We start from the raw sequence: 15,499 nt of genomic DNA on the forward strand, positions 1-15,499 counted from the left end.
TACATAACTCCGTTAGGGGCCACACCTGTGGAATTCACTCCGCCGTGATACAACCCCCTATTAACGTTCGTTGACTATGTCATGGTGCATGTAGGAAAGAACACCGAAAGGTTGTGCAATTGAATGGGACATCTTACACACGGTGGCGACATCCCAAAGTGGGAAGAAGTACTATATCCTCTGGTGCTACTCCCCTGTTCCTTGGATCCATCTGTTAAATGGTGTACGTTGTGGGGAAATGAGAAAATGCAAGGGAGTGAATACCGAGCTGGAAGTGTTACACATCATAGACATAGCAGAGGAATAAATCCAGGGGCCAGCATGCACTGCAATCTCATTTACGCCCCCATGTATTAGGTCACCCCCCTTTTTTTTTCTCTCTTTTTTTTTTTTTCGCGTCTTACCTTTTGAGTAGATCAACGTACGAAATGTTAGATTCCTTGAATGCATTTACCTCTCTTTAAAAAAAAAAAAAAAAAAAAAAAATTGCTTAATATGCCTGACTGTTCAGGCGATTTTGTTAATTTGTGTAGCTTTTTTTTTTTTTTTTTTTTTTTTTTTTTGCGCACTTACCCCCGCAAATATTCCATTTCATCTTCCGTGAGTTTGTCCCCAAACTGCTTCAATATTAGCAAAATGAGCTCCTTGTGCATGTAACCCGTTTTCTGTTTTGGTTTCCATGCAATGGAGGAGGAAAGATGTTGAGTTGGAAGACGCAGAGATGGAACGAACGTATAGACGAATTAACACGCCAGTGTGCAAACAAATCTGCTGCCTTTTCTTTGGCAAATGTGGGAGAATGGTATAGCTGGGTGACACGTCGAAGATACTCTCCCCGTTTGCCTCCCCACCAACACTACGGATAACCCACCTGGACGTCCCAAATTTCAAAGAAGGTGATCATGTTCTGTAAGGCTTCATCCTCGTCCATTATAAAAGTTTTAATGAAGGCAATCAGGTCCTCTTTGTCTACTTCGCCCATTGCCTTCAGTTCATTCAGCTTGCTCTGCGTCAGAGGGAGATTCTAGTGGGAAAGGGGGTGGGGGAATGTGCAAAGTAGAAGGAGGCAGAGAAAAAGCGGAGGAAGTGGAAGAGGGGAGAAACTCATCAGGAGGAAGGGGTGCTTTGGGGAGATACGATTGGTGGAGAATCAAACTGAGTTATAAAAATGGACACTACTCCTTGAGCATGTGAATGTGGATGATATTCCTTCCACATGACTACGTTCAGACAACGTTATTCCTCTTACCACTTTGTATATGACATCCACACAATCTTCAAACGTTAACTTGTTGTTCTGCGAACAGGAGGGAAAAGTTAGGAGATTATTTATTTTTATTTATTTTTTTTTTTTTCTTTCCTGCCGTATTGCAGATGATTCACATGAACATGTTATTTTTCTCTTCTTCCTTACTTCTTTTTTTTGCAGGAGCTCCATCACTTGATTTATTATTCTCCCTTCTAGACTTTCATCCACACGTTTTGTTTGTTCCTCTTTCTCTTTGCCCTGTTTTCCTTCTATGTCATTGGGTATATCTTTCACCCCTTGACAGGATTTCCCTTCCAGGGTTTGCTTCTGGTCTTGCTCTTCCTCTTGGTTCCCTTTTTCTACTTCCCCAACTTTTCCATTATTCTTATTCCCCTTCTGTTCTTCTTCCTCTATTCCTCCTTGGTTTTTTCTAATTTGATTTATTTGCCTGTTCAGGTACTCTTGGTGTTTTTTCAGTTCCTGCCCGCTCAAGGCATTCATCAAGATAAGCTTGTCTCCCATTTTTTGGAGCTCCTTGTTCTTCACCGCAGCCTTCCGCACGAAGTCATTGTACTGGGGCGAGGGTAGTTGAGGGGAAATATATAATATCGCAAGAGGGATGCGTAGAATGAACCCGAAACGACATCGCGAGACGAATCAAATTGTAGACGCCGATAATGACGGTGGAACGGGTTGATTATAGCCCCCAAAAGAACACACACTCCTAAAATGGGCAAACAACCCTCATACACTCGCGCACACCTTTTTCTTGCTATTGTCAAAGGTCTTCTTGAAATCACTTCTGTCGCTCTCCCTGGAGAGATGCTCATCCACACTGATCATCACACGACGGAAGTTTTCCAGTGCCTATTAAGAGGTTCAAAAAGGAGTGAACCGATTAGAAGCTGTGAGCACATGCAGAAGGACAGATCAGACAAGCGTCTTTACATTCTAGATACTATGCTTCCCTACATATTTTTCGTAAAAAAAAGGGGGGGGGGAAAAAAAAACAAAAAACTTATTGCTACTACATTACCTCTATAAGCATGTCATTATTCTTCGCCAGGTGTTCCTTATATTGTAAGGCTTGGTTCATCACTTCCCGTTTCTCTTTCTTTTCATCTTGTAACTTTGCTAGCATGGTGTCCAAATCGTCCTTCAGGCTCTTTATACGTAGGAAAAGAACAAGCACGCATGGGGGTGCTCAAAGTGTACATATGTGCGTACATACAGAAGAACCTACACACACACACACGCACACACACAACACTGGTGTACGAGGAAAGGCGCTACACACGCACACCCTTAATCTGAGTTGTGTATGGAGGGGGGGAGTCCCTCAGAATGTAATCGGCGTACGTTTATTTGATGTTCACAATAGCATATGTTCATCTCCAGCTCCTGGATTTTTTTCCTGCGGGTTGATCATGGCAAGGAACGACGTGATGAACCATGTGATGAACCACGCGTTGAACCACGCGATGAACCACGCGATGAACCACGCGATGTGCAACCTGATGGATTAGGTGATGTAGTATCCCTCTCGGTAGCTCTCCCCCTGATGAGAAACAAATGAACGAATTTATCCCCTTACGTGTTCAATATATCGGTCGCTATCGACAGGTCCGTTTGCGCCCTAGCTGACTTCACGACGTCCATCAAAATTATTTTGTCTCCCTACAAATGCGTAATATGTGGGTAGGAGTTGCAATGATCATATGTGGGTTTTTTACGCGCACCCCCGAAGAGGAAATAGCATATGCGTAGCAATTTTTGATACACCCTCGCAAGTGTTGCTTCATTACACCAATTTTCTCGCAGCAGGAGACAATGCTTTCCAAGGCTATCTTATACTCGAGGAATGCATGCTTCAATTTTCTGAGTCTCATCTGCGTGTTTTTGCTGCGTGTGGAAAAAGGGGTAATTTGGGTGAATGGATTTATTAATCGTTGGTGGGGAAACAACGTAAACGTGCGCAGAGTCTCTGTCCGCTTCCTTTTTCGGTGTCCTCCCACATGTTTTTTTTTTGTCCTTACTTCTGTTCGTAGTAGGTACGGCACATTTTCATGAGCCCCTCATTTTTTTCTTTATCAAGACGAAGCTTATTTCTACTTAGTTTGCTGCGGACATGGGAAGGAGGAAAATATTTCAACGGAGTGACAGAGTAACGTGCGTGTACATGCCTTGATGTGCACTGCATGGAGAATAATCCTATCAGTATGATACTTCTCCTTTTGAGCTCGCCTTCCTCAGGAATGCCCCCATTCCATCTCATCCTCACTTGCGCTCCACGACGTTCTGTATAATTCCATTTTGAACGTTTATAATACTCTTTTTCGTCTTGAGATCACCCTGATATTTCCTCACCATATGGAGCACGTTTTGTATGTCGTCTTGGTTGTAAAAAACTCCCGCCTGTGGAAAAAAAGAAGGGCATAGTAAAAAAAAATAATAATAAAATAAAATGCATCATATGTGTATGGTTGTGTAAACCTGTATAGACAGGAGTAATACGCACTGGAGAGCACTACTCAACGACAACACAGTGTATAGTGCGCCAAATGATAATTACCTTAATCAACTCGAGGTGGATCCTAGTGTCCATATTTTTCTTCAAATCGTTATACTTGTTTTTCATCACCTCAAATTTATCCTTGTATGTTAGCTCGCCATATTCCTCACCACTGCAGAGGAGAACAAAAAAAAAAAAAAAAAAAAAAAAAGGAAAAAAAAAAATAAATAAGATATAAGTGAAGGAACATTCTAAAGATAAAACTCTAACTCCATAATTGGTAGACTCTCCGCTCCCCCACACGTTTTTCTCCACCACTTCCTTAAATCCTCTATTTTCATTTTTGACGGATGTTTATACCTGCCTTTTGGTATTCCTTCCCTTGGGGCACATATCCCCAGGGGTTCGATAATTTTCTCCACATTTCTGTCGTGCACCTTTTCCTTCAAGGTGTCCAAGTAGTCGATACTGTTTAAAATATCGTTGATTTTTTCAAACTCCTGCGATTTGGAGGAGAGAGGGGAAAAAAAAAACAAACAAAAAATAATAATAATAACAAATATAATGTAATAATAAATTACAAATGTGTAATAATGAACCCTTTTGTAGACACAACCAGAAAAAAAATCTGAATAATGAATCCATCCGAATTGTTAACTCAAATCTCCCATCCGAATCAAAAGACTTCCCTCAGGCGCAACAATGAGAACATGTTGACAAGCACTAATTGAGGAAAGCCCTTTCGCATAATGAGTAGGACCTGTTTTTTTCTTATGTGCCTTATTTGTTTCCCTTGGGAAAATAAGACGCATTCTCTATTAATCCTGAAATTTGTCACGTAAGCAAAATATTTAGGATGATGTGAATTTTTCCACTTAAGTAGTCACACAGGGATCTACTTGCACGTGTTCACATGCCACAGGAGTGAGCTAAAAATAGGTAGCTGCTCTGTCCACTTCACGCTGTGTACGTGTGTGTGTGAGGACGAATAATAGACATTTGTCTTTGCGCTCTTACAACTTATAGTTTATCGGCTCGCTTCCCTTGTCCTGATCATAGGATAAAAAGTGAATGGAACTATACATATGTGTGTGCTTCAGAGGGGCAATTGTGGAGGGGGCACATGCTCAGGTGAGAGTACGCATACATGCAAAGTTGCAGGTCTTTTCATTTGGATTATCTTTTCGAGCTCCCCCCTTTTTCAGTACCAATAAAAGCACCGCCTCTGTACGGAGGTCATCGTAGAAGGAGACACGGTTCTTCCTGAAGAGAGAACTGAAAGGCTTTCCATCGTCATCGTAGCTCAGCGGACTCCTCTGTGTATTCACAATTTTGTTTACACTGCCTTTTAATATTTCCATCTTATCTTTCACGCCGCACATGCAGAAATGTGTACAGCTGCTGGTAATGTCTTTGGGGGGACAATTTATGCGCGTTTTTTATGGCACTGTTTACGTGTTTCCTTTTCTCTCCTCTTCATGCACCATTTCTTTATAGAACAAACTTTTCGAGCGAACAGGACAACTCTCGCGCAATTGTGCAACGTACCCGCGTAATTTCAATTTGGAGAAAATGCCAAATAACAAATTAATACTCAAAGGTGAAATGTAAGCAAAAAAAAAAAAAAAAAAAAAAAAATGAATAAATCAATAAATCAATAAATCAATAAATCAACACAACGTAGTGTATCTTTTCGAATTACACACATTTATCATCACAGTCAAGTGATAATAAAAGGGAAAAAAAAAAAAAAAAAATCAGCACAGTGCAACGTGTCACTAAATTCCTGTCTGCAAAAGTGCTATGGATGGATAATTCATATGTTTGTTCATTTTGCTGGCATTTTTGTTTTCCTCTTTTTTTCTTATAAAGTTTAAGGGGCACAATGATGCAACGAATATTTAAAACAATTTAAGTGGTATAAATACAACTATGCGCAATATGCGCATAACTGGACGAGTGTCAGTTGCATTTTCTCCACCAACGGCATCACTCGATGTGTTTCTTTTGCTAATAATTTGGTTAAGTCTCCCTTGGCGAGGCTGCATACTCAGGGCATGGAAGTCTCTTTCGATTATTTTTATCGTCCTTCTTGCTTCACATTTCGCTGCATACGTCTTTTCTGCCCTTCATATGTGCAAATAGTTTGTTGTCATTTCATTTGGGTTCCCTCAAAATGATAAAAAAAAAAAAAAATGATCTGTCCCTAGCTCTCCCAACGCTGCCAATCAACCTGTATGTCGCATATATCTACACACAAGATTATGTAGGCGCAGAAAATTGTTCCAACTTTTTTGTATTCTTTATCGTTTTTCCTGCTTTTCTTCGCTTTGTTCACTTTGCGTTGAGAAAATCGTAAGAGTTGTTACTTGGCCAAAGTGGGGACTTTTCTTCTTCTTTTTTTTTTTTTTTCTTTTGCATTTGTGTGTGTGCAGAGAACAGATGGTGACGCTTTATGAACAATGCAACCTTTTTTTTTTTTTTTTTTTTTTTTTTTTTTTTTTTGTCTATGTAGGCAGAACAAAGAGGTAAATTTTATGAACGGTGCAGTATTTTTTTTTTTTTTTTTTTTTTTTTTTTTGGCTAGTTAGCCAAAAAATGTTCTTAAAACTGCTCAATGTTTTCATAAGGAAAACGCCAAAAAACAACATTAAAATCGCTCGATACGGTCACAAAGTGGACGTATTTTTGATCGTCCCGCGGTTCCAATAGGAACATCTGTAAGATGTTATTCGAATGCGCAACTATTTCTCCAATTATTTCGTTCCCGCTCATGTGCTGGCACTGTTCCTCTATATCTTGAATGCCTTTTTTGTCATAGAAAAAATCAATACTTAAATTTTTAATTGAGAACTGCGGGAGTACCACCTTCGATAGGGTCCATTCCCCACTCATGCATTCTACAATGATAGGGAATATTTCGTAGCCGTACTGCGAAGTGGAAGAAATGAAAAACAGGTGGGTTGCGGGATCTCATCCTTTTGACCTTATCATGGAGTGGGTGCTAAAATGGGGGGCTGTTTCCACACGTTTGTCTATGTACACACTCCCCCCCTACACGCATACGTGTATACAATACTGCGTAACGTACAACCAACAGCGTGTCCTCATCCAAAAACAGACACTTCTGCATCGTCTGACCAACCCAAGAAACGAACTGCGTGTTGGGCGTAGACTTGAAGTAATCACAAATAATTATTTGCTGGTTTTCTCCGTTATTTTCAAAGTTGCTAGCTGAAGAATAAAGAAAAAAAAATAAAATAAAATAACAACCAAAAATAATCTTAGCAATAATAAGGATAATGTGACGAAGGAGCAGAATGCTGGCGCTCTTACTTCCGCATTGCGCACACCCTGTTGTTGAGCGAAAGTGTTCATACCTATTACGGCTACCCTTCTGTTCGATGGGGAAAAGGAACTGTGCAAAATAACGTGCCCTTCGCATTCGATCTGCCAAACACGAGACATAAATAGGAAATGGGGTTCACGAAATAGGGGTAGCAAAATGGAGGTCACAAAATGAGGGTGACAAAATGGGTCATTACCTTGCCGATAACATCATAGCTCTTTAAGTTCCTGTCCTCTCCCCCTTCGTCTATATTTGGGTGGATCCTGCGTAGAAAAAAAAAACCATTCGTGTCAACATTTGTAACGCTGTCTTTACGTGGGCTACACCTAGGAGCACGCAAAATATAGCCCTACAAAAAATGATGCAAAAAAAAAAAAAATAATAAAATAAAAATAACAACATCGTGGTATACAAGTAGATGAACCTAGTTCCTCCTTCATCTGGTGTGTCTTTGTCCAAAGTGCCCGATGTGCACACGAGCTGTGCCGATGAGTCCATCGAACAACTACACAGTATATGCCCTTCGGAAAAAAGAAAAAAAGAAATTAACATTGTAAATGGCAAAACGACAAAAAAAAAAAAAAAAAAAAAATGGAGGAAATACTTCTGCACAGCTTCGCTTTCTGATTCTGGTCGGCCATACCTGAATAGCTCCATTGTAGAAACAAAATACTCCCAGAGTGATTTATCAACTTTTCGATTTTCCACTTTGTATTTTCCCTCTTTGAACAAATGAATATAACGCCGGACGAAAAACCAATGGCGAAGGAGTGGGCATGTGGATGCCAACAGGCACAAGTAGGTAGGAGTTCCTCTGATGTTATGCTAACATTGGTGGTTTCCCATCTTTCGTTTTTTCCTTTTTTATATATGACGCATTTCATGTCAATGGTCAGTACGAGGAGGTCGTTTTGGCTCGACCATTCGAGGGCAACAATTTTGTGCCTGTTCTGTATGTGGCAGGTAGAAAAATGGTAAGCAACAAATGGGTCAACAAATGGGTCAACAAATGGGCAACAAATGGGTCAACAAATGGGTCAACAAATGGGTCAACAAATGGGTCAACAAATGGGTCAACAAATGGGTCAACAAATGGATGTGGGGGGAAATGTGGCCGAGCTTGAGCACCCCAGTGGGGAAGACCAAGTTGCATATTTACCATCTCGCAGACTTGCACATCCCCGCATAGGCAGGAGAACTTACCCCCAGGAATATCGTCTCACATGGCGACAACTTTCCACTTGTTATTTTGGACAAGTGTACATATTTTTTATTTTTCACTACAGCCACCAGCGTGTTTTGCATGTTAGCTGAAACGTTTATTGGAGGTTCAGAATCTTCCTCCGGTACAAGATATTTAGTACACTCGCATTTTATATACTCAATCATTATGTCGTCTGTCTGTGTGCTTTGTTTCACATTATTGCTTTGTCCTGAGGGCGTACACTCCCCTGTGGAGCTCGTCTCCGTCCGGTTGGTGTATCGTTCGACGTTGCGCTTTTTTTGTTTGTCGTGTGATGTGTCTCTTGGCTTACCCTATTTTTAATCGCTGAACGAATGTATGTACACGTGAAGATTGTCAAATTGTGAATGGAGAAGGGGGCAATAAAAAAAAAAAAGTTATGTAATGTGTGAAGTGCCTTGGCTGAGGTACGCGTCGCTGTTGTGTTCGCACATCCGTACACTTTCGTGTGCCCATGCGAGTATATATTGGTCCTTTTCCGTTCACCTCTTTTTCAATTTATGCTGACTTTGTGGTGTGTTTTTTTTTTTTTTTTTTTTTTTTTCCCGGGGGAGTCACCCAATGGGCAAAGGAAAAGCGATACGCAGGGCGTGGCTCATCAAGCGGTTCACCAATTAGGCGAAAAAGCGGACGACTCTTTTTGTCGAAGGGCACCTTTTATCCTTCAGATCCTCTTAGTCGGTCGAAAAAGACAAGGCGCCCAGTTTTCACTCGACGATTTTGTTAACTTAAAAATATTGTCTACCTGTAGGGGATAGACACACACACATACGTATCTACAAACGTGCATTCCTGGAAACATTGTGGATAATAGGCTCCTCTACTTACATCCCCCCAGGATTCGCACGATGATGGGGGGTAGTCTCGGAGCAATTCTTCTCCCACTGCTACTACTGCTTAGCGGATATGTCAAGACTGACTACGGAATAAAAACGAACAAGCTGACCTTCCTCTCCGAACTGGAACAATGCAAAAAAGAAATCAACATTTATGAAGAAGGAAATTCATTCTTTATACGAAACAAGGACAACACATATTTGGAGGTCCAAGAGAAGGTGACAGCTGCAGGGAGCTTGAATGTTTTTGGGACCGTCCACATGAATGATTATCGCGCGTTTGAGCAGAAGCAGTGGACTTTGCACCATCTGGACACATTCGACCGGAAGGAGAGTGCCTGGACCCCCTCGGTACTACTTCGGCAAATCGTCATAAAGATGAAAAAAAAAAAAAAAAAAAAAAAACACACACACAACTCTGCCATGTAGGGAAGCTTACTATGCCATTATCTCATTTACCGTCAAACCGTTTTACCGCTTCATTCGAACTCCCCCTCCCCCGATGATCACCCCACAATTGCATGCCCCACTAAACTTCCTCCTGTACAAAAGGACATCAGCACATGCGGAAATTCACCCGACACGTTTCTGGGCGGGCCCTGGTACGAGAACAAAAGGAACAGAAGAATCACTTGCGAAGGAAATGAACAAAATGGTGTACAGACGTCAACACAGGGAAATCAAATAAAAATGCCCTACTATGCTCATTCCATCACCCCATAACATACTCCCACAGCATATTCGGCGCCGGTGAGGCCTACACCTCCGTTAGAGACATACCAAAGCACAGCGCCCTGAAAATAAAATTAAGGATTCACTTTTTCGATGTCTGGGAAGGTGATTCACTTTTTCTTCAAGCTGATAGGAAGACCATCTGGGCGGGTAAGCATGGGGAAGGGTGGAGAAGGGGGGTTCTTTATTTTTGTCATCCCCCTGTTAAAGCAAAACTGCGATGACGTAAGAATCTCCAACTTATATGATAAACTTTCTCCTCCCACATGAATGCAGAATCACACAAATCTAACCCTGTAGAAAAAGTAACATCAGTCTGGGATGGCAACTTACATTTCCTTAGTTGAGTTACCAAAAAAAAAAAAAAAAAAAAAGGAAAAGCGTTTATTTTTCTTTTTTCCGTACTTCCCTCCTTAGGGTGTTGGTGACGGAATAAATCTATGCGGGAAGGAGTATCCAGATCGGTTATCAGTTAGTGCAAATTCGAAAACAATTATCGGGGAGAGGATCATTCTAATACTTTTCCAAACAGTCATATTTGTTACCTTGCTAATTCCCCCTCTAAAACAACTGCAGGTGCCTGTGGACATCGAATTCGAGCATTCCTCAGGTGGGCTACGCTGGCGGTGCGATGTGATGCGATGCCCCACCCTCTGAGGCACCGTAGGCATCCCGAAGCAGATGCACTAATACAACTCCATCGCATAACGCGGCGGCGCTTTATCCCTTTCCCCTTACGCAACAGAGACGGTTACCATACTAATTGGAAGTACTTTAAAAAAAACAAACGATGCTTGCTCCACCTCGTGGGGAGTAGACGATCTGCACGTCTACTACAAATAGAGTTCAACGTACGCAGGTAGTTCTTTATGAGCGCACGCTTGGATATGCATAAAGAGGGAAAAACTAATATATGAATACGTAGACGTGTCGTTATGCGCATGTGCGGGTGTACGTATATACGCATGTGTGTATGTACGCGCAGAGAGACACGCTAATACAACTCCGCCTCTTGACTAAGTATCGAGTTGAATGTCAACCCCTCGGAGTTCTTCTTATTTACATCAGCACCTACGCTGATTAAGTATTCAATGATATCTGTCTTGCCTGAATAAGCGGCAATATGAAGGGCGGTGTCTCCACAAGAATCGTCTGCATTAACATCGGCCCCGAACTCTATTAATATTTTTACAATATCCAGGTATCCCCTATCGCACGCATAATGCAAAGCGCACAGTCCATCCGAATTCCTCTTGTTTATTATGTATGGTTTTTTTTTTACTGCATTTTTTATGTACTGCAAATTTGCCTGCACTACGTTTTTGCAGAGGAGGTCACTCAAATTGTTGGCATCCTCCCCGTTGTCCTTGCCGTTATCCTTGCCGTTGTCCTTCCCGTTTTCCTTCCCGTTAAGGGAGATTTCTCCATAGAGCCCCTCCGTAATTCCTGTGAGTGCCTCCTGCAGAGGCTTCATCTTACTCATCGTCTTCGTAAAGTCGAATGTTACATTGGAAATTTCTTCTTTCATGGCCTGGGGAGGGAGTGTCTTTTCGACAAATTGCATATACAGAAATTTGCAAACTCTTTTACTAACTCCGTGGCACTGTTTCCACGCGTTGAATTTGGCATCCATTAGGTAGCTATTTCCATCGTTTCCGCTCTTCGTGGGTGTTCCTCCTTTGTCCCCACTGCATCCTTCTGCGTTTAATGGATTGTCCGAATCACACACATCTGGGTTCATGTCTCCGGAGATTATCTGCTTGTACAAGCCATACAAGTAAAGCCACTGCTCAATTTTCAAGTGACTCCTATGTATCTTCACTGCGTTGCATGCCTGCATGAATTTTTTATCCAACTCGTCGTCACTTAAATGGATGATTACGTCTTTGTCTATTACGGGTAGTTGTATTTTTTTTTTTTTCCACTCTCCTAGCCATTTTTCCAGTAGAATTTGCGGCGTTTTAAGTAGACATTTCGCCACCTGCCCAATTTGGTTCAATATTCTATTCGTCTTCTCGGGGCTGTACTTCCTCAGGGCGTACATGATAATGCATGCCGATGCGATGTTCGCAAACAACACTGTCTTCCGGTTCATGTTTTTCAACATTTTGGCTTTGGCTTGTACGTGTCCTGTACGTGCCTTGTACGTGGCTTGGCTACACCGGTTCAATCGTACCTGCCTGCACACGTGTGCGGAGGGAAAGATCACTGCAACACGCTACACAATACAAGCGGATTTTGAACTTTCCAGCGAGGAATGAAAGGCCTCCCCCCTGTGGCGATTTGAAATACTTACAAGAAATTAGGTGCACATTTTATAGGTATGCAGCTCAGAGGGGTAGGTTCCGCACAAATAGGCCTAACTCCCATTGGTTTACCCCTCTTCCCGTTTCGCAAGCTGTTTAACGGATTTGGTTTCGCTTCTATCCACGTGACCCTATATTTTGGGAAAAACAAAACAAAACAAAACAAAGCCAGGTATAACGATTAGGTTGGTCACTCTATGTCCGTCCTTCGGCCCTCCCGCTTCGCTGTTCTGCGCTATGTTATGGTAAGCTCGGCCTCGTGTATTTTTTTTTTTTTTTTTTTTTTTTTTTTCTTGCTTGTAGAGGACCTTCGACACGTCAACCGCACAGAAAATGCGGATCACAGGAGCAGAAATTTTTTTAAATGGGGATGGCAAGTGTTGAGTCCCTGCGCGCAGCGCTTTACGCCCTCATTCCCTCCTCGGTGCGGAGGAAATTGCACCTGGTGATCGGGTAACTACGCATTGAACGCGAAGCAGCATGTGTAGTCATCTTCAGGTCTATGTAGAAGGTGGGTGGGTGGGGAGACTCACATAAATGTGTCCCTACTTAAGATATATGAGACGGCGCACGTTAGTAGAATGTTTTTTTTTTTTTTTTTTTTTTTTTTTTTCTTATCTTCACCCCCCTCCTCAATTGGTTATTCGTCTGCCGCGTTTATACAGTGCATTATGCATTTCCCCCCCACCCCAGGTGGTACCTCTTCCCATGTTGTTTCTCCCTCCAGCTGAGGGTCTGGGGGAGGAAAAGCTACGAATTGGGTAGAGGAAATTTGAACACGAGGCAAAAAAGAGCACAATTTGAAATGCTTGCCAAAGGACACTTTTCCCCTATTATCTGTGTTCATTTGTATTTTTTTTTTATTTTTTATTTATTATTATTTTATTTTTTTTTTTCCACGTTTGGCTCATTTCACCTATTCGTTTTGGAGGACTTCCCTTTTGAATAACAACCTTGCTAGTATAGCACCCCTGATGACTTCATTAATGTAGTGAGCTGTACATCTGAGAAGTTAGCCAGATGCCATTTTATGAGAGAGTGAGGGATTAGTTACTGTAAGAGGATAAGCAGGTTGACATACGGAGGGAGAAGCAACGGGGTATCTACCACCCAGCGGAGGAGCCCCCAAAATAGAAGCCATTTCCCCAAAAAAAAAGAAGGGGGGGTTGTTCCCAAAGAAAGAGAGAGAAAAAAAAAAAAGAAAGGCTCCAAAGAAATGGGTAATACAGAAGGGGTAGATAAAGCTGAGGGGGAAGTTACGGAAATTTCAGCCAAGGGGAAGGAGGAAGGTCATGTGGAAAATTCAAACGACGATCTCGATGAAGGGAGCAGACTCCTTGCCAGCCTCGCCAACGTGGTGGACCAGAAGGACGTGGACAAAGTAAACAAGAGGGGAAAGAAAAAAACGAAAAAGGAAAAAAAAAAAGAAAAAAGAGAATACCTAAAAGAAAAGAGGAAGAAAAACAGACCTGAAGAAAAAAAGAAAAGAAAAGAAAAAAAAAAAAATGAATTGTTGAAAATATTAAATGGTCTGAATTCAAGTGAGAGGATACAGTTTCTAAACGAAAGGAGAGTTATACGAGAAGAGAAAAAAAAAAAGAGGCAAGAATTTTTAATGAAAGCATACAATGAGGGATATAAAATCTGCTACAACTGTAGTTTTTTAAGTCAGATGGGAGAGAAAGAAGTGTCCAGTTTAGCCAAGCAGGTTTTTCTGGGATATCACTACATGATCAAGGAGCAGTTGCCTGTGCAGTTCCATTTTACTAGCTTGATCAACAGTGACGAATTCTACACGCAGCTTAGTGAGAAGTATGCGTTGGAAAAGTGGCGTGTCCACATTCACCAGGAGGATTATTGGAATTTGTTCCCAAGAGAAAAGATTGTAGTGTTGTCGCCCGATGCGGAGGAGGTGAGCCGTGGAGCAATTAAATACTCTCCTAACTGGACTGTATGTGATACACGGAGCCAACCACAACCAATTGAAACCAAAGTAATTGAAATTTCCTGTCCCCCCCCCTGTAGGAACTGACCGAAGTTCGAGACGATGAGGTGTATGTCATTTCTGCGCTGGTCGATCGGAGCGTTTCAAAGGTGACTACTTCCGCCGAAGGGGCCATATTGTCATCCACACGTGGATGAGAACTGTCCACATCACTGTACCACTTGCCCCTTACACTTACGAATGAAATAAATTGTTGACACACCCCTTTTTGTACTTCCCCGCACACCTCCTCAGAATTTGTCCTTCTCCCAAGCGTCCCTGCACAACTTAGTGACGAAAAAATTACCCATAGAGGTATATATCATCTTAAAAAGAAAAATGGAATTTAAAAAAAAAAAAAAAAATAAATAAATACCATTCACCTTCACCTCCTCAATGCAGCTAGGTGGAGGGTATAATCTCCTTATATTCACAGTTTAACATTCTATTATTCATAACTTCATTTTTTCCCCCCTCCCCGATAATCACACAGAAATATTTTAAAAAAAAAAAAAGCAACGTACTGAACGTTAACACTGTGGTGGAGATTTTAATTAGTTTTTTAAAAAACAAAAACTGGATGAAGGTTTTCAAGGAGTGTGTACCACAAAAAAAAGTGCTCTGCTTCTGTAACGGTGCCTCAACAGAGGGACACAGAGATGAAGAGGCAGACGGGGATGACGAGAAAAAAACAGATGAACGGTATTTAGAGGATAACGAAAAGAAGTACGTCAACCCGGATCCGTTATGAAAATATGAAGGAACGACGGGGGTGTATACATACATACATGCGTACATACATACATGCATACATATATACCTGCGTACATACATGCATACATACATGCGTACATATATGCATGCTTAAATACGTCAGAGGTTAAGACAAATTGTTAGTTGTGCCCCCTATGGGGTAAAAAGCGCACATCCGTATGTTTCACGGTAGGTCTATTACCCACGCTCGTTGGAGAGTCTCCGCCCAACAGAAGTACCCCCACAAACACAGGGGCAATTACCAAAACAACGTTTTCCACCCACCAAGGGTCTCCAAGAATAGCGCATATTTCTGCAATATACCAGAAGAAAAGAAAATCCCATTTCATTCGGAGCTTCTTTTCCGCCACAATTACAACAATATCAACTTACAGAATTTATACAAATGATCGAATATGTCTTTTAGCTTGAAGCCATTTTTATTCTTCACATGTTAGCTAGCTAGTTTTGTATCACAATCCCCCCTCCATGATGTATAGCCTTAATTGGAAATATGTCCCCCCCCCCTCCTATG

The 15,499-nt window shown here is 41.6% G+C and overlaps 5 protein-coding genes across 5 annotated transcripts; 2 read left to right on the forward strand and 3 right to left on the reverse strand.

Annotated features, from left to right (window-relative positions):
• Positions 1 to 186: 186 nt before the first annotated feature.
• PKNH_0916400 (myosin light chain B, putative) lies at positions 187 to 5,122 on the reverse strand (the record flags this gene model as incomplete). The annotated part of the gene is made up of 18 exons (XM_039114047.1): positions 187 to 211; positions 405 to 458; positions 574 to 665; positions 872 to 1,024; positions 1,250 to 1,297; positions 1,415 to 1,822; positions 2,012 to 2,116; positions 2,286 to 2,414; positions 2,609 to 2,663; positions 2,844 to 2,926; positions 3,055 to 3,151; positions 3,286 to 3,369; positions 3,531 to 3,664; positions 3,822 to 3,933; positions 4,122 to 4,261; positions 4,522 to 4,585; positions 4,779 to 4,810; positions 4,970 to 5,122. 18 exons carry the CDS (start codon positions 5,120 to 5,122, stop codon positions 187 to 189), a joined length of 1,968 nt encoding a protein of 655 aa, XP_038969675.1.
• Positions 5,123 to 6,365: 1,243 nt separating this feature from the next.
• Positions 6,366 to 8,499, reverse strand: PKNH_0916500 (actin-related protein 2/3 complex subunit 1, putative; the record flags this gene model as incomplete). Its single annotated transcript, XM_002259153.1, has 7 exons — positions 6,366 to 6,692; positions 6,853 to 6,995; positions 7,142 to 7,211; positions 7,307 to 7,373; positions 7,535 to 7,631; positions 7,754 to 8,060; positions 8,314 to 8,499. 7 exons carry the CDS (start codon positions 8,497 to 8,499, stop codon positions 6,366 to 6,368), a joined length of 1,197 nt encoding a protein of 398 aa, XP_002259189.1.
• A 702-nt stretch (positions 8,500 to 9,201) lies between these two features.
• PKNH_0916600 (uncharacterized protein) lies at positions 9,202 to 10,764 on the forward strand (the record flags this gene model as incomplete). The annotated part of the gene is made up of 7 exons (XM_002259154.1): positions 9,202 to 9,540; positions 9,742 to 9,791; positions 9,926 to 10,071; positions 10,198 to 10,226; positions 10,339 to 10,392; positions 10,498 to 10,531; positions 10,667 to 10,764. 7 exons carry the CDS (start codon positions 9,202 to 9,204, stop codon positions 10,762 to 10,764), a joined length of 750 nt encoding a protein of 249 aa, XP_002259190.1.
• A 151-nt stretch (positions 10,765 to 10,915) lies between these two features.
• Positions 10,916 to 12,028, reverse strand: PKNH_0916700 (acyl-CoA-binding protein, putative; the record flags this gene model as incomplete). The annotated part of the gene is made up of 1 exon (XM_002259155.1): positions 10,916 to 12,028. One exon carries the CDS (start codon positions 12,026 to 12,028, stop codon positions 10,916 to 10,918), a length of 1,113 nt encoding a protein of 370 aa, XP_002259191.1.
• Positions 12,029 to 13,443: 1,415 nt separating this feature from the next.
• On the forward strand, positions 13,444 to 14,962 carry PKNH_0916800 (tRNA m(1)G methyltransferase, putative; the record flags this gene model as incomplete). The annotated part of the gene is made up of 4 exons (XM_002259156.1): positions 13,444 to 14,139; positions 14,253 to 14,321; positions 14,467 to 14,526; positions 14,705 to 14,962. The coding sequence occupies 4 exons, from the start codon at positions 13,444 to 13,446 to the stop codon at positions 14,960 to 14,962; spliced, it is 1,083 nt and encodes a 360-aa protein (XP_002259192.1).
• Between the last annotated feature and the right edge of the window lie 537 nt (positions 14,963 to 15,499).

Source organism: Plasmodium knowlesi (assembly GCF_000006355.2).
Source record: "Plasmodium knowlesi strain H genome assembly, chromosome: 9".
Classification (NCBI taxonomy): Eukaryota; Apicomplexa; class Aconoidasida; order Haemosporida; family Plasmodiidae; genus Plasmodium; species Plasmodium knowlesi.